General features: G+C 54.1%; 2 protein-coding genes across 2 annotated transcripts; both read left to right on the forward strand.

Annotated features, from left to right (window-relative positions):
• The first annotated feature begins 319 nt into the window (after nucleotides 1-319).
• On the forward strand, nucleotides 320-7,990 carry PXMP4 (peroxisomal membrane protein 4). Its single transcript, XM_065645809.1, is given in 5 exon segments — nucleotides 320-374; nucleotides 377-497; nucleotides 913-975; nucleotides 1,582-1,780; nucleotides 2,734-7,990. Coding segments are annotated over 5 exon segments (702 nt in total). The 3' UTR covers nucleotides 2,998-7,990.
• Nucleotides 7,991-12,651: 4,661 nt separating this feature from the next.
• E2F1 (E2F transcription factor 1) lies at nucleotides 12,652-16,243 on the forward strand. Its single transcript, XM_065645810.1, has 7 exons — nucleotides 12,652-12,849; nucleotides 13,532-13,622; nucleotides 14,198-14,417; nucleotides 14,762-14,914; nucleotides 15,032-15,146; nucleotides 15,260-15,464; nucleotides 15,688-16,243. The coding sequence occupies exons 1-7, from the start codon at nucleotides 12,652-12,654 to the stop codon at nucleotides 15,936-15,938; spliced, it is 1,233 nt and encodes a 410-aa protein (XP_065501882.1). The 3' UTR covers nucleotides 15,939-16,243.
• The last annotated feature ends 1,722 nt before the right edge of the window (nucleotides 16,244-17,965 follow it).

The following is a 17,965-nucleotide window of genomic DNA, read 5'->3' on the forward strand; positions in this document are numbered from 1 at the left end:
CCGAGCAGGGCGGGAACTACGCGGCGGTCACACCTGCCCCGCTCAGGCTCCCGGCACGGCGTCTGCGAGAACCCTCGAAGCCCCCGCCCCGCGCCTCTGCCGCGGGAGGCCCGCGGCCCCGGCCCCATGACCCGCTCCGCGCCGGGCAGCCCCTCGGGGCCGACAGCGGCGAGCGCTGCCCCGCCGCCTCAGCGGGGGGACATGGGCGGGACGCGCCGTGCCCTCCCCATTGGCTGTAGACTAGACGCTCCCCACCAATGAGCGGTTGAGCTGATGTCGCCTATTGGCCAAGAGCGCCGATGGACAGCCAAGAGAGCCTATGCGCGCGGTGGGCGGTGCCCCGCGCCCGGAAGCGTGCTCGCTGCCGGCGGCCGGTGTGCCATGGCCGGGAGCGGGGCCGCGCTCCGTGCGCTGCTCCGCGCCGCCAACGCGCTCCTGCTGCAGCGCCGGTACCGCGCCGCGCTCGCCGTGCTCAAGGGCTTCCGCAACGGGGCCGTGTGAGTGCGGGGTGGGGCGACGGAGGGGACGGGCCGGGCCCGGGAGGGGGGCCGCGGACGGTGTCTCGGTTCTGTCTGGGCTCAGTCGCCCCGAGGGCAGCGGCAAGGCCACCGTGTGGCCTCCTGTCCTGTGAGGAGGCCGGGGCTCTTGTGGTACAGGTTCGGGAGAGGCGTTTCCATCTCCCTCACCAATCATCCGGGTTTTAACAGGGTTCAGGGTCCCCTTTGGGCCTGGCTTGTTGGGGTGCGTGTTCTGTTAAGCCTGGGCTCCGGGTTTGCTGCGCTGCTGCTGCTGGGCTGACTTAAAAGTAATGTATAGTTACTTAAGCAGCATCTTCTATCTGTCAAGAGAATAGAAATGCAATCGCTTGACAGCAAAATACAAAAAGTCTGAATTATCTGTTCCCTTTTGCAGTTACGGAGCAAAAATTCGTGCTCCGCATGCCCTGGTGATGACGTTCCTGTTCAAGAGTGGAAGGTACAAACCCTGGTTCTGTATTTCTGTGTTGCTGCTTAGAACGTTTTCATTCAAACATCCAATTCTTCATGTTTCCAGAGGACTTAAAGAGCAGAAAGATGCGTGAGCCGTGGTTGTAGCCTGTTGTTCCAATAGTTACGTGTATGCACACACATACACAAATACACGTGCTCAGGGTTCAGCCACTGGGCAATGGTGATGAGAACCAGAAGAGTAATCAGCAGGAGCAAACGGCAGCACTCTGCTCTGCGTTCCAATAAGAGAAGCCAAGCTATAGCAGAGCACGTTGTGGCTTTCCCTGCTTATGCCAGAGGTTTGCACTTTGGCAAAAAGTCATGAAAAAATAATGGGGAAAAAACAAAAGGTTTCCTTGGCTGTTCATAGAATTAGTCAAAAGCACAGCCCACAGCCTAGGTAGAGCTTTTGAATATGTTCTGATGGGTGAGCCAGAGGTGCAGGACTTGTCCTCCCTCACAAAGCAGATATTCTGTGGGGTACCCGACCTGCCAGTCTAACAGGCCAGAGGAGTGGAGTGTGCAGGCTGAGGGACTGCAGTGGTGTTGCCTTTTTGCTCTTCTCTTCTAATTGTCTGTTTCTTTTCTTCAGTTTAAGAGAGAAGTTGAAATCGATTGCTCAGGCTACATACACTCATTCCCGGAACTTGGCATATTTTGTGTTCACCTACAAGGGGTTGATGGCCTTACAGTCCCGGCTACAGGGGAAAAAAATTCCATTTCATTCTTTCCTTGCAGCCTGCATTGGAGGTTGGCTAGTGTTCGGTGAGAACAATCCCATCAACAGTCAGGTAAATGTGTCTGTTGAAAGTTTCCTTGACAAAAATCCCAAAAGATGGATGTTTATGTGCCAGGAAAGTGGTTGGTATGGCCTGGCATGTTTCTGGTGGTTCTTACCGTGTAGTGTTATTCTTTTATCCTATTCCTCTTTGCACAAGTTCTGGTTTTGGCTGCTCTGTATTCAAATCCTAGCGAGGGTCGTGTGTCTCTGCGAACAGTGTGTGCAGTTTGAGAGCGAAAAGCCCAGTTTTACCTCCAGAGCTGCGCTCGTATACTTTGGAAGGTGGGCGGACAGCCACGCAAGCCAGAGCCGTTGGGTCACCCCTGTGTCACTGGAGCGGGGTGACTCCTGCATGTGCCCCTCACTTGCAGGGCCAAACCCTCCAGCTCAAATGTGAGTGCAGAGCACGATTGGTTACTGAGCCAGACTTAACTGGTTTAACTGACAACAGCTGCTCAGGGCAAGTTTGGTTGTTAACACTCAGTCACAGATTAATCAGTAAATAAAACTCACAGATGCAGATTAATCAAAAGTGTTTTAATTATGTAGTGCCCTGCAAGAGCACACCTCCTGTCTGGTTTTACCCTGTGTCCAGCCTACCAAGTGTGTATCTGCCGAGCAGGACAGTGTGACTGCGCTGTCAGCTGCTCTGGGACTCTTGTATCAGCAGCAGCATCTGAGGTGGCAGTGACTGAGCAAAGAAGTTGTGCAACGGCAAAGATTCGTTGCATCAAGTGTAACTTGTTGTTTGCTAAATTAGATCACAGCAGAGAAGCAGGACTTTGAGGACACAGGGAAGACACGAACATCTCCAGTTATAAAGACTTTGATACGTGAACCTACAGCCTGTTTGATGCTAAGTGGGGTGAATTGTTTCCACCCCTCTTGCCTGGCTTGTAGCTTCTAAATCACTTTACCTGGCCAGTATTCACCTAATGTTCTTTGGGTTTTCTCTTCATGTAGATCATTATGTACCTGCTGTCTCGTATCCTGTTCGGCTTGTCTCGGCTGGCCGTGGAGAAGGGCTACATCCCACAGCCAAAGCAGGATCCCTTCCCACTTGTGGCTGCTCTGATATGGGGGACAGTTCTCTGGCTCTTTGAATATCACCGGGAAACTCTGCAGCCTTCTCTGCAGTCCTCCATGACCTACCTGTATGATGACAGTAATGTATGGCATGACATTTCTGACTTTCTCATTTATAACAAAAGGACAGATAGCAAGTAGGTGGTTCCTTGTAAAAGACCTTTGAATGGGATGGCGCCTTCCAGCAGCTAAGATTATTCTGTTGCTCTTGACTGGTGATTTTTTTTTAATTAACATCTATCAAGCACAGTTGCCTCTTGCGTCCTGGCCAAAATGTTCTGATTAGTCTTCTCTTAGCTCTGTTTAGAGCAAGTAAATACCCCACAGAAACTTGTTTCAGTCCTCAGTGAGAGTAAAATGCCTTGGGAATCTTGAGTTAAAATAAGTCTTTTTTTTTTTTTTTTTGTTTAAAGTGGCCTTGTTTTCTCTACATGTATGTATTTTCATTTTTTAAAGACACTAAATATACTTACAAAATGACAGCCTAACAGTAAGTGGGGAGTATGTCTAATCATGAAAAAGAATGTTCTAGGGATTGTCTGAATGCTCACAAGACAGAACCAGTTTTTGTGCTGCTGTGCTCACCGTAGCGTGATGGGAGTGAGGGACCTGCTCAGGTCTGAAAACTGGGACATCATTTCTTGATTTCTGTGGATAACTGGAAATCTTGTTTAAACTATTACAAGGACAGTTGTGTGCTCCTTAAGAGAATTTCCCTGCGGTTTTCTCCTCAGGGAGACAATAAGATATATGAGAATAAAACTGTTAAGATAATCTGGTACAAGCCTGGTAAATCAGGCTCAGAAGGACTTATTTTTCCTCGGTTTCTTTCATGCATTTGGGCTGAATCTGTCCCTCTGCAAAGTGCGCTAATTAATACCATGTAATTATTTTAAACTTACTTGTAAAGTTTTTAAAAGCTGCTTGAACTAAATACCAAAAACAGTTACGCAACTTAAGCTCCTTTGAAAACAGGCTGAGGCGCGTTGCACGCCCTCGGATATCACACTGGCTGCTTTATACGGAGAAACAAGCAACACTTTTAACAAGCACTTTTATTTTGGTGGAAGATAAGCACATGGGTTTCTCTTAGGTCCGGAATCTGCCCTCCATGTGTTAGCTGTAATCAAACTGAATGCACCTGTAGTTTGTGCAGCCTTGTTGCTGAGCCAGGTTGAGGTCACAGATGAAAATACGAGTGAATCTTCCCCTTAAAAATACACTGCTGAGCCCCAGGGATAGCGTAGCACACACTTGGACAGAAGATTGACTAGATGGTTGAGAAAGAACAAAAATTCCTTTAAAATAATAACATGAACTGTTAATAGTACAAAGCACTTAGACTATACCACTGTTATAACACTATACCATTCACTTAATGATGTATGTTGAAAATACATTTAAATAATTCCTGACACAGTGGCTTTATGTGGTGATTCATAGGAGAGTCACTAAGCACCCTGTGCTAACCATTCCCTTTTGTCTCAATCGGGACTATTTTATTCGTTCGTTTTATACCTCTCATTTAAAAAAGATTAGTTTTCTCTGTCCCCATCCACTTTTCCATCCTGACCTGGCCTGACCCTGTAGTTTCGTAATCCCTCTGATGCTGTTCTTCATTATCTTTTGCAGTCTCCAGGCTCTGGGACTTTGTTGTATTTTATGGTAGGACTAAAACAGTACATGTAAGTTCAGGTAGCTTCTGAGTAGAAAAAAAATCTCAGTTTCTTCTTAAATAATTTTTTCTTGTCATCCTAAGATCCTTTATTACTATTTTGCATCTTCTGAGTGCTGCTTTGCTCTTTATTTTTCCACTCTCTGTGTTAGCAAGAGGGAGAGTTAAATGTTCCCATCCCCATCCACTGGTGCTGTGATGTTTGGGATTGAATCGTGTTCCGAGTGTCTCAGATCGAGTAGGAATAGAGTCTTCTGGCTCTTGAACTGAATCTAATGCTGGATCTACCTGTGTTCGCGGTGAGATCTTGCAGCTGCTTTGTGCTTATTCCGTGCAAATCCGTGATGTATTTATCTCTGGTGCCCACAATAACTGTCCGTGGTTACCTGCAACTTTTAACGTCACCTGCTGTTATGGTCTGTACCGGATACTTGAATTTTCACACGAATCAGTAATTAATCAGACCCCAGGAAAGCTATAAAAGTTAGGAATTGGTTTTGTTCTTTTGCAGTTAAATACTTTGGTGCAGATAAGCTTAAAAATTCAAGTACAGAAAAAATACTGAAGCTGCAGGTGAGGTCTGATTTCTTCATAAATACTGTGTCTTTGTTTGCAGCACTGCTGGATATCTGAAGCAGCCTGAGTGCAGCACTCTATTTTTATGTCAGAAGCCTCAATATTGTTCCAAGTAAGAATGTTAATATTCTGCTAATATTGCTGAATTCCTACAAGCTTCGATGGGATTTCAGAAAACCCTTCCAGAATCTCACAGCCATGGCTTGAGAATTTCTCCCTGGAACTACCAGACTTGCAAATCCCTGACCACATATAATTATTGTAGCAAAAGATGGTGAGGCTGGTTATGTGAACCGTATGTCTGTGAGAAGTTTTTGAGCTTTGTAATTTATAGCTGGCATTCCTTTCTGTGAGAAAGGCTTGTGATTCCCTTAGAGGCGAAATAATTTCTTTCTAATAGTTCTGCCGCTGCAACCACGTGGCTGCTTGTGAAGCGCTTCTCTGGCCATGTGAAGGACAAGTGACCTGTCCTGTCCTTTTTACACTACCGTAGTGTGCTTGTTGGCAAAAGCAAGCCAACAAATTTTTAGTATCAACCTGGCAGCAGTGGCCATTGGTCGCCCTTGCTTCAAAACGCCCTTTTTCTCTTGGGAATCCATCACCAACCGCACTTTCAAAGCCAATTGTGCGCGAGCATCAAACCATCTGTACTTCTGCTCCAGGAACCAGCTGTCGTCCCTGGAAGACAAACTGCAGCTCGTCCCGGACGCGGGTCCCGCGTTGCAGCCGTCGTCAGCCGGGCGATGCAGACGGTTGGTTTTCTTGCTGCGCCGGGGCAGGACGTTGAGCTGCAAGTCACTTCTTTCCCCAGGGAAGTAATTGGAACAGTTCTTTAACAGCACCAGCCCGCACTGGTGTTCCTGTGACCAGATAGCTGGGGATGAGCCCCGTATGCTCCCGAGGTGTCGGAACAATGCGGGCGTGTAGTCAGGAAGTGAACTAGAAGTAATTTGTCTGAGTCAGACTTTTCGGATACATAAGTTACACTCCCTGCCCTCCCCCAGTGCATTGTGTGAGGAATTGAGTCCTCCATTTGTGTTCCTTTTTTATTAGCATTAAAACCAAAAGAAGTAGAGAGACAGTTGGGAAGCCACCTGTGAATCGGCCAGATGCTTAAGAATCACAAAGAATTGTCATTTTCTCCCCCCAGCCCTGATGGGTTTTGAATTTTAAGATGAACGTGGCTTTGTCTCCATCAACTTATTTTACTGTGTTATTTCTTCCCCAGCACCTCTGAGATGCTGAGTGCCTCTAAAGAGGAGCAAAGTGTCACAACGCTTAGCTCAGTTTGTCAAAAATGAGGATTTCTGGATAAAATCAAAGTGTTCATTTTAAAATGATGCTTCTCCTTTGGATTTTAAGCCTCTTTTAGAGGCAGTTTTAAAGGTTAATGAATCAAACTGATCAAAAGTTTTCAGCAAGCCTTCAATAGCAGACTGACTATACTGAGCTATTAATCATTTATTTTATGAAGGAACAAAGCAAGTGCAGGGTTATTTACTGCCGCTGCATGCTGCCCTGGCATACCCACTGTGCTTCCCTGCTCTTTGGAGGACAGCTTGTGAGCTTGTGTGCCGGCGCTGGCCATCGGCATCGCTGAGGAACCGTTTCCGGGACAGTTACATTATTTAACAAAGGTGAAAATTCAATGGGTGCATGACATTTGGTTTAGGTGAGGTTTTCTGCGCCGTGTTTGATCCTTTTAGTTAAGAGGAGGATGTTTCCGAAAGAAAAAACTTGTGCTTGTCTAATTAGCGCTACAGAGAAGTGCTTTTGGGGGTTGTGGCTGCTGTAAGGTGCAAACCTGTGTTCGCACTGTGACAATGTCCAAAGTCCCTGTCGCCATCCCTGTGTCTGGGCAATAACCACAGACAGCTGGATCGGGGGAGAGGCCGCAGAAGAGCTTGGGTATTGCTGCTGCGAGACTTTCTTGCCCTGGTAGAGTAGTTCAAGCTCTGCTTTAAACCGAGCTGGGCAGGGGCAGAAGCTGGGGATGGTTTCTGGCTGCTGATGGGGACCACAGCCGGGTGGCATTGGGGACCCCTGTGACGGCAGAGTGTCCTGGGAGCCACCGTGGGTGGCTGGTGCTGATGGAGTGACCAATGAGCCCCATGCAGATCCCCTCACTGGGAGAAACTGCTGTGACCCAAACCCATTTTCACTGCATCAGCGCAAACATGACCTTTGGATAATCCCCTGAGCCACACGCAGTTCCCTTTGTGTTTGTCTTCCAGGATCGTGGCAACCTGAGCAGACCGTGTTGGGTTTTCTGCTGCTGGTTTTGAAATCCAGCAGATAAGGGAGGAGAGAAAATAAGGCGTAATGCTCTCCAGCATAATGTCTGTCTGCTGCTGTTAATATTTTAGGGGTGCTAATCTTGAATTTTCAAACTGTGTGTTCATACGAGATTGTTGGAGGATGTAACTTTTCTTCTTCACTTCAAAGAATTTTCATCTGTCTCATTTCCTTATGAGACCGGTGATGAGGAGGGGGAAAAACAAATTAAGTGCTCTGTAACACAGGTAGTATTACCTCTGCTTTTGGTATATATTTTGTTTTCAGAATTGCTGTGTAATCCAAGCTCTGATTTGCTGACAGCGCAGAATAAAACTAAGAACATAAACTCAGGTAACTTGTAATTACACTGATCAGAATGCTTGTAGAGATATCTCAGTTTTTGGTTTTAAAATGTGCAAAAGAGGGGGCAGTGGGTTGTTGAAGTAGCTCTGTCCACTATGAATTTAGTTCTTGGACAGTCGGTGTAGTACATCAATCTAAGACTTTATGCCAGACTCATTTTTAGATTATTTCTGTATAATCACTTTTTGAATATTACAATACCGTGCTTTCTATAATAATAATAAAAAAACTAATTGTCTTTTTTATTGTCGTCATTATTGAGCTAAAATATATGAAGTAATGCTCAATTATTGCATGTTACTAGTCATGTATGTAGAGAAATTGTGCACAGAGTGCATTTTTGGCATCGGTTGTGCTTGTAGGCAGTAGCCAGTGCTGCTCTGACCGCACCAGCAACTGTAACCAGGGCAGCCCTGGCTGGCTTGGGTCAGGATCCTGGCTGCAAAGCCAAATCGGAGGGGCTGCCATCCCTGGTTTTGCTTTTGAAGCATGAACTTTCCGGTGCTGTGGCATTGTTTGGATGGCTTAGCACGGCCGGATCTTCAGATCGAGTGAGTCCAACCGGGGCTAGACTGGGAGGTTCTTACACATACAAAGTGGACACACTCAAACGTGGTGTCAACGAGAAGGAGCGCGACCAGCTCTTGCGCTGCAGCTGGCAAAGAGTCCGTCTGTCCCACTGGGTGTTCCTGGGGTGACATGGTGACAGGACAGACTGCTCCTTGGTGCCTTGCGGTCTGCCAGGAGCGTGGGTGAGTGGTTGCAGAGAGAAGTCAGCTGGAGGAAGCTCTGTTGGTGGCTGCCCCGCTTCAGGCCGCGTGCCCGGTCCTTGCCCACACACTCTCTTTGGGGCTGACAGCTTGTGGCAGGAGCATCTGGCAGAGCAGGGCACAGGTACGAGGCGCTGGACACCACTCTGAGCCTGCTTCACCCGTTAGCTAAACAAAATAAGGACATACACGAATAGTTAGACAAAACAAGGATAAATACACATTTTTACTGCAGGTATGGTGGGGTCCTGAGCCCAAGCAGAAGGGCCCTCTGTGAGGGGAGCACTGAGGAGCTGAGAAAAACCTCCTACTTTGTAGCTGCCAGAGCGCCCAGGCCTGGCACATCAGAAGCCAAATTAACACCTCCAAATGGATGTCAGTCCCGTCTTAAAGTGTTTTTTTCCCCTCTCAAAGCATCACAGTGTACCTGAGCTCTCCTTCCATTCCAAGTGAAGTTCTGAGTGAGCTACAGGTTTTGCTCTGACACTTTACTTGCCTTTTGGGTTCACAGTGCCAGTGACCAGTGCCGGAGTGGGTGGGCTCCGTGCCCTTGTCACTTCCACTGAAAGACTACAGATTGATGTGAGCTCTAATAACAGATGCCATCATACAAGAGAAGGAAATAACACTGCTGAATCTGTTGTGCTCAGCACCTGAGGGAGAAAAACTGCTGGTGTAGTCTTCTGTGAAAAGATAGAATCATAGAATCGAATCATAGAATCATTTTGGTTGGAAGAGGCCCTCAAGATCATCAGGTCCAACCATTAACTCAACTCTAGCATTGAACCATGTCCGTAAGAACTTCATCTATGTGTCTTTTAAACCCCTCCAGGGATGGCGACTCCACCACTGCCCTGAGCAGTCTGTTCCAATGCCCAACAGCCCTTTCTGGGAAGAAACTTTTTCCCAATATCCAATCTAAAGATGCAACAGATCTAAAAGATGAAACGGAACAGGCAGTTCCTTGCTTTTGGAACTGGGATCTTAGAGAAGACACCTAAACCAGCGATGCTCTCCTGCCATAAGCAAGCTTTAGTTATTCCATTTGTGCTCTCAGAAAATCGCTTTGGTTGCATAGAAAAGAGGCGATGGCTGAGGCGAGGGAGGTGGAGGGCAGTACGGTTGGGATAGCAGGACTGTGGGGGCTCTGGGCTTTCCCCGGCTGCCTGTCCCCTCCACAGGTCCCCTTGCAGCCAGCGTGTGCCATGCTGCCAGCTCACCATCATCTGAACCGAAGTGCTGGAACAGGAGCCTTGGCGGGAGACGCCGGGGGATGTTGTGCTTCCCTTCACGCGACGCCGTCGTTCAGCGCGACGTTTCAGCGCAGTCCATGTGGGAACTGCCGACAGCAGGACCACGCTGGGGTGGCAAGGACAGGAACTGTGCTTCTGGGACACCTACATGGTAAGGTTAACGGAGCGCAGGGATGCGGGTTTGCATCTTGCCAGCTCTCCTCTGGCCGGCTCCCGCTGCCAGGAGGTGATTTTGCAGCGTAGATACCGGCTCCAGCTGCAGCCCCGCTCTGCGCTTTTCCTTCAGCGCTGGGACCAGCAGACGCCCCTTGGCCCGAGCCTGTCCCGACGTGCCAAAACCCGCCCAAACTCAGTGATGGCTGCAGGGTAAATCCAGCTGGGGTACAAAGCATGTGAATCGCCTTCCTGATCCTCTCGTGACCAAGCGGGGCCGTGGAGACAGGACTTTATCTTTGTGCAGCACCCGCTGGACAGCTAATCTTGGGAGCGTGTCTGCGCTCCTTGTCGGGGCTGGCAAGGCCGGGACAGGGCCGCAGCTGTGTGGGAGACGGGATTCATCTGCTTTCCCTCATATGCATGCCAGAAAAGCCCCTGCCCTTCCTTCTCCCACCAGCATTCGCCTTTCATTTGTCTTCGCAACTGCCCTTTTTCAGCGCTGCCAGCACTAAAGCCTTGGAGAAGTTGCAGCGCAGCCAGGCAGCTCGGGGGAGAGGCGGGCAGAGTACAGTCTGCTCCCCCCGAATAAGCTCCCGCATGAATTAGGAGGAGAAAGAAAATTTTAAAAAAGCCTTTGTGAGCGGAGCAGGAGCAGCTGGTGCAGCAGCTGTGTCCTAAACCCTGCGTCACCCCAGGAAGCGCCTGGCCGAGGCTCCCGGGGGAGGAGGAGAGCACTGCCAGCCCTTTGCTCCTGCCCGGCATTGGGGGTTGCCTTTTTCCCCCTCCCCAGATGGAAGAAACATTAACTGTGTGCAAACATCTGGTCTAACTGTTGCTTATGCTTCACAGTACTGATGGTATTGCAGTGCGACGGCTCTGGAGAGCGGCCCCTTGAATATTAGAAGGGCCAAGCGTTAATTAACAGCATTAATTTCCTGTAAGCAAGGCAGCATTTCTATTTGCTCTTTGCTAATGAAGAAATGAGCCATAGAGAGGTGATACGATTGGTCATGGATGTATTTAAGGTCATGTGTATTTAAAGATGTAGGAATCCAGGGAAATCACGGTGTTACTCTATGCTGGGGAATTGTCAGCCACTGCCAAAGTATCTGGCTTAAAATCCCTTAAAATCTGAAACCTGTTAGGCCAGCGCAGGAGCACGGCGTGTCAGGATCTGCTCCGCGGTCGAGAAGTTAACTCATCGCTGTGAATGCCTCCTGCATCCCACGCACTGGTGGAAAAAACACTCCGTCTCCTGCATCCCAGGCAGGTGGGGGTTGGCCATGGGGCCAGGAGCCAGCGCTGGCCCACAGCCCTGCCTGGCAGTGCCCAGGGGTTGGGGACCACTACGCTTAACTGCGCGGGCCCTCGAGGATGTGTGTGGGGCAGCTCATGGGGGGCACAGAGAGGTTAAACCCCGGGCTTGGCTCAGAGGGGTTTTAGGTACCTGGCCAAGACCCACATTCTGCCCGTGAACTTGGACATCAGTGTGCATCAAGAATAGCGTGGCCAGCAGGCCCAGGGCAGTGGCCGTTCCCCTCGACTGGGCACCGGTGAGGCCAAACCTCGAATCCTGGGGTTGGGTTTGGGCCCCACACAACAACAAAGCCTTTGAGGTGCTGGAGCGAGCTGAGAGAAGGGAACGGAGCTGGTGAGGGGCTGGAGCACAAGTGTGATGGGAGCGGCTGAGGGAGCTGGGGGTTCAGCTGGAGAACAGGAGCTGAGGGGAGACCTTCTGATCTCTGAACTGCCTGAAAGGAGCTTGGAGCCGGGGGGGGTCGGGCTCTGCTCCCCAGGAACAAGCGCCAGGACCAGAGGAAACGGCCTCAAGTTGCGCCAGGGGAGGTTGAGGTTGGATCTGGGGAAGAATTTCTTCCCCAAAGGGCTGTGGGGCATTGGAACAGGCTGCCCAGGGCAGTGGTGGAGCCACCATCCCTGGAGGGGTTGGACCGATGGAGATGAGGTTCTCAGGGACATGGGTTAGTGCCAGGGTTGGGTTAATGGTTGGACTCGATTGTCTTTAGGGTCTCTTCCAACCAAAATGATTCTAAGATTCTGTGATCTCTGGGAAAGGCCCAGTCTTTAAATGTAGGGTCATTTTATTAGAACGATGAACATATATATATTATTTTCCTTTTCAAATTTTGCCTTCTCATGCAGCAGGCGGGTTATCAGCGCCCTGCACGCAGGAGATGCTGATGGTGGGAGCTGTCTGTGCCGTGTCTTGTGGGTGGATTATCACCCCTTCCGCCGTGGCGGGGCCACTCCCGGCTCTGGCCGCCGCCCCCGTCCCGCCGCGCCCCGACCCGCCCCGCTCCGCACCCACGCGGCGCCCCGCCGCGTCCCTGTCCCGCCCCCCGATTGGCCCCCTTACCTCCGTGCGGCGCCGCCGATTGGCTGCCTGTCAGCACGTCCAGCGCGGCCACTCGCCGCCAATAGGCGGGCGGCACCGCCCGCCTCTCCGGCGGTGCCGACCAATAGGATAGCTCTCCCGCGGAGCGCGGCGGCAGGCACAGCCAATGGGCGGGCGGCGGGGAGGCTCGCGCCGCTTTCGCGGCAAAAAGGATTTGGCGCGCAAAGGCGCGCGCGGGGCCGGCGCGCCGAACAATACGGCGGCGGGCGCGGAGCCGAGCGGAGCGGAGCGGCCCCGCGCCCCGGCATGGGCCGCGCCCCTGCCCGCGCCCTGCCCGCCGCGCCGCCCGCCGCCCCGGCGGCCATGTGAGCCATGGCGGCGGCGGCGGGTGGCGCGGCGGGGCTGGCGGCGCTGCTGGGCAGCGCCTCCCCGCACCTCCTCATCGTCTCCGCCGCTGAGGAGCCCGCGGGCGGCGACGGCCACCCCGACACCGACCTCCTGCTCTTCGCCACGCCGCAGCCTGCCTGTCCCGGCGCCGCGCCCAGACGGCCCCCGCTGGGCCGCCCGCCGGTAACCCCCGGGACAGGGACGGGGAGGGGGCGGTGCGGGGGCGGGGGCTGCGGAGCTCGGGACCCTGCGGGTTCCGGCGGGGCCGTGCAATGTACGTGGCCGTGCGATGTTGGGCGGCATCCAGCCGGGCTATATACCGTGTCGGGCTACATACCGTGCTAGAGAGTGCTGTGCCAGGCCGTGCTGTTCTGCTCCGTGCTCTGCTCCGTGCTGTGCCATGCCACAACCTGCTATACTCTGCTAGGCTGTGCCATGCCATGTTCTATACCCTGCCCAGCTGTGTCGTGCTGTACCAGCTGTGCCGTGCTATACCAGCTGTGCCATTCCATACCGTGCCGTGCCACGCAGCCGACACCTGCCGGGCGCGGCCCTTCCCCAGCTGCCGCTCCGGAAGCCGCACGCCCGGGCGCTGGGCCGCGCTTTGCCTCCCCCTCCTGAGGCCCACGCCTGCTTTGGGGTGCTTCCCGCAGCCTGGTGGGGCCAGCCCCCGGTGTCCCCGCTGGTGTGCGTGGCAGCTGCTCCTGTCAACTGAGTCCTGCTGGGAGCGGGGGCTTCCGTACCCCGCAGTGCCCCTGGGGGGATCCCTCGAGGGTCCCTCACAGCCACCCTCCATTGCCAGCGCTGGGGGGGCAGTGGGGCTGTGGCAGTGGCGGTTCTCTCTGATGAGCCTCATCCCTTGCAGGTGAAGAGGAAGCTGAACTTGGAGACGGATCACCAGTACATAGCGGAGAGCCTGCCGGTGGGCCGGGGCAGGGCCAGGAACCCCGCTAAAGGTACCAGCCCTGCTCCCCCTGACCCTCCGAGCCAGCCCAGCCCGGAGCAGTGGGCTCAGCCACCCCATTCTCTTGACCACGGCCTGGGTTGTGCCTCTGGGCTCATCCCTGGCTGCTTCTCCCCACCCCTTTGCATCGGTTCGGAAAGGTTGTTCCTGGGGCCAGACTGTTTCTGTCCAGCCCGTGCTGCTGTCCCCTGGGCTGGTGGCAGTTGTCCTGCCCATCTTCTGGGCACCACACCAGCTCTGTCCCTCCCTGTGGGATGTTGGTGCAGCATCCCAGGTGGACTCACCTGGACCTTCCATCATCTCCCCTCAATACCTGCCTGACACCTCGGTGTCACAACCAAGCTTGTGGTCCCGACTGAGCAGGGGTATTGGAGCCCGCGCTGGGCTGCACGATCCTTCCCACGGAGGACACGGGGAGCTCACCCCATTGCCCTGGGAAAGCAGATGGGTTTCGGGGTGGTAGTCCTGGTCTCTCATCCATGAACCGCTTGTGAGCTTGTGGGGGGTGTTATGGGACCTCTCAGCTCCAGCGCTGGCTAAATCACGCTTGTCCTCGGTGGCTGGCAGGTGCCAAGTCTCCTGGGGAGAAGTCCCGCTATGAAACCTCACTGAACCTCACCACCAAGCGCTTCCTGGAGCTGCTGAGCCAGTCTCCTGACGGCGTGGTGGACCTCAACTGGGCGGCAGAGGTCCTGAAGGTGCAGAAGAGGCGCATCTACGACATCACCAATGTCCTGGAGGGCATCCAGCTTATCACCAAGAAGTCCAAGAACAACATCCAGTGGCTGTATGTCCCTGGGCCGGGCTTGTGGGGGTGCGGCTGGCTGTCTCCTGGCATGGGGAGGTCCCCTGGGCCAGGCTTAGCATGGAGCAGGGTCTTGCTGGAACGGAGAAGCTCAGAATGGTGTCACCAGGGTATCTGCTTGGGGGTGGAGTGGTGGCTTCCCATTCATGTGGGCCTGCATCCAAGCTCAGGGAGGGGACACCAGGACTGTGCCCTACTGGGGAATCCCCACTAGGCTGGTTCCCTGGGTATGGGGTGGGATTTAGCCTGGCCCAGGTGGGGACAGTCATGGTGTGGGGCAGGGGGAACCGTGGGGTTTGGCTCCTGATGGCCGCGCTGCTCCTCAGGGGCAGCCAGGCCACCGTGGGAGCCCCCGGCCGGCACCGGCTGCTGGACAAGGAGCTGCGGGAGCTGCAGGCGGCCGAGCGGCAGCTGGACGACCTCATCCAGATGTGCATGGTGCAGCTGCGCCTGCTCACTGAGGACCCCGCCAACCAGCAATATCCTTCGGTGCGGGGCTGAAATGGGGCTGCCTGGGTCGGGGGGACACGGTCAAGCCCTGTGGTGAGCCTGGCTGGGTAAAAGCATTCTTGTGTCTGCTCCTTGACCTGTCACACTGCAGCCTACGTGACCTGCCAGGATCTCCGCAGCATTGTGGACCCTTCAGAACAAATGGTGATGGTTATCAAAGCTCCTCCGGAGACCCAGCTGCAGGTCTCGGACCCAGCGGAGGTGAGTTGGAACCACCCTCTGCTCCCCATGTCTGCACAGCCCTCAGCAAACCCAGCCCAGGCTCCCCGAGCATCCTTGTGCCTCCTCACCTCACTCCTTTCCCCTTTCCCCAGGCTTTCCAGGTCTCCGTGCGAAGCACTCAGGGCCCCATCGATGTCTTCCTCTGCCCCGAGGACAGCTCAGGGGTCTGTAGCCCAGTCAAGAGCCCCTTTAAAGCTGCCATAGAGGAGTCATCTCCCGGCCATCCACACCCCAAAGCCTCCCCGCTCCTGCATCCTGCCCAGGACATGAACATGCCGCTGCTGCCTGGGGAGCAAGGTGGGCAGCCAGGGTTGGGGACAGGAGGGACCTGGGGCAGGGGTGTTAGTGTGACATTACAGGGACTCTTGCTGGTTTTGCAGCTGTGAGCCCCTCTGCCATTGACACAAGCGATGAGCTGGAGTGATGCTTGGTCACCTCAGCAAGGCAGGAAGGCAAAAACTGGTTTTTGAGGGGTTTTTGTAAGTATGATGGGATTTACGGCTGCTTCCCATCCCCACAGAGACACTGCTGGCGGGGACGAGCGGGCTGCCCAGCAAGTGCCCGGTGGAGGAGGTGAGCCTGTCACCGCTGGCCTCCATGGACACCCTCCTGGACCAGAGCAGGGAGGATTTTTCAGGTTTCTTGGCAGATGAGTTCATCAACCTATCTCCGCCGCAGACGCAGGACTACCACTTTGGCCTGGAGGAGGGCGAGGGCATCAGTGAGCTCTTTGACTGTGACTTTGGGGACTTCACGCCCTTGGACTTCTGAGGCTCTGCCCAGTGCTCACTGGGGGCTGCCAGGCTGGGGGGGCACCCCTGGGCAGGCGGCCCCTCCGGCTGCAGCACCGCAGATCCTCTCCCGTCCCTTTTTGCAATATTTTCTTCTTACCCCTCCAGCCCCCCGAGCCCAGCGGGGCCCAGCAGCATCCCTGGCTCCAGCCCTGCAAGGGGGATGCCAGACTGGGGGTCCCATTTCAGGGGACCCCCCCCCGCAAATGGCTCTGATCTTGGTGGGGGGCTGCTTAGGGCAGAGCCACTGCCCCCCCCCCAGGTGCCCGTTACAGAGCTTTAAGCAGTCCTGTGTATAGATTTGATTAATTTATTATTGTCCCCTGGGGACAGCGTTTAATTTCCCGGGGGGTTGGGGGGAGCCGTGCAGCAGAGTGGGGGTGCCAAGAGGTTTCGTCACGCTGGGAAGGGGGTGGCGGAGATGTGGGGGGTGCTGGGTGGGGGCTGTCCCCCCCCACAGTGTGGGGGGCTGCCCGCAGCCCGGCTGAGCATGGGTATTTATTTATTATTTATGGTGCGTGGGAGCTCTCCCGGGACACAGAGGGGCAGGAGGGAGCAGGGGACGATGCTGGTGCCGGGGGGGGAACACAGAAGGTCCCGCCGGGGGCTCACCAGCACATCCCAGCTTTGCTCACAGCCAAACTGGGGCTGCTGGCGAGGCCACCGCGGTGGCAAGTGGCTGCGGGAGGGGGAAAGGGCTGGTGGCCCCGGGACCATGTGCATGTTCCCTCGGGGTGGGGGGATGCAGGGGTGTCCCAGGGGGGCACATCTCTGCAGGTGAGGACCCAACGCTGTCCCCAGGCTTTTCTTCCCCTCCCCGTGCAGCCACTCAGCGTTTCGGCTCCATCCCCCCCGGTCTGGCCCATGGGGGCTGGGAGAGGCAGAGGGGAAGAGAGGGGAGTCCCAGGGCCCCCCCCGGGGCCAGGCTGGAGACACACTTTCACTTTTACTGCCTTTTAACAAGCTTGTGTTCCTCTGAGCTTCGTGTTTAATAAAGATTTCTACTGATTCCAGTCTCTTGTGCGGGGCTGCACTTGGATGGCTGTGGTGGTTGGGACCCCGACCCAAGAAACCAAAGGGTTTGGGGATATTTTGTGATGTTTTTGTTTCGTTTTTGTTTTCCTTTTTGAACTTGAAATGCACGAGCGGGGATGTCACTGCCTGGTATTGCAGGAAGCACTTTGGTCCTATTGAATTTTTTGTGGCTTTTTTGTTGTTGTTGTTGCTTGCTTGTTTGTGGAGTTTTTGTTGTTTGGTTTTGGTTGTCTGGTTGGTTTTTTGTTGTTGTTCGTTTCGGGGTTTGTGGTTTTGTGTGTTGTTTTTGTTGGGTTTTTCCTTTTTGAACTTGAAATGCACAAGCAGCGATGTCACTGCCTGGGGTTGCAGGAAGGCCTTTGGTCCTCTTGGTTTGTTCTGTGTTTGTGTTTGCAACTCCACAGCCCCCGTGTGCGGGACGTGAGCCGGCGCTGATCCTGCCACCCTCTGCACCTGTGGTGCTGGGCCTGGATGGATTTTCCCTTGGGAAAGCCCTGGAGAGGAGCAGCCCAGCTCCCCTGGCAGAGCCCCCGTCCTCGGGCAGCTCCTCTCGTGCTCCGATTTTGGGGCAGTGTTCGCGGGGGGTGTCAGTGGCTCCCATGTGAGGAGGATGACAGAAGCATGGGGCTGATGTGAAACCAGTTTGTACCCCCCCAGCAGCACTGGGCTCCCGGTGACTCCTCAACGCTCCCGTTCACCCCCGTGCCCCTCGGTGCTGCGCGGAGGCAGCTGCCAGCACCAGCTGATGGCGCAAAGCTCAAGGTCCCCATGTCCCTGCTCACTCGGGATGAGCCGGCTGCGAGTGGCAGCTCTGACTCTGGGTACACCATGCACTCTGCAGCACACTGTCCCCTTCCTGGGGACACCGGGGACCCCTGGGAGGGATGTCTGGGGACCTTGGGGACTGCCCAGCAGCCAGGAGCAGGCCTGGGGTGGCCATGGCCCCCACCCCGGTGGCAGGCGGGGACGCGC

This window comes from Caloenas nicobarica, chromosome 15 (assembly GCF_036013445.1).
Source record: "Caloenas nicobarica isolate bCalNic1 chromosome 15, bCalNic1.hap1, whole genome shotgun sequence".
In the NCBI taxonomy this organism is placed as follows: Eukaryota; Metazoa; Chordata; class Aves; order Columbiformes; family Columbidae; genus Caloenas; species Caloenas nicobarica.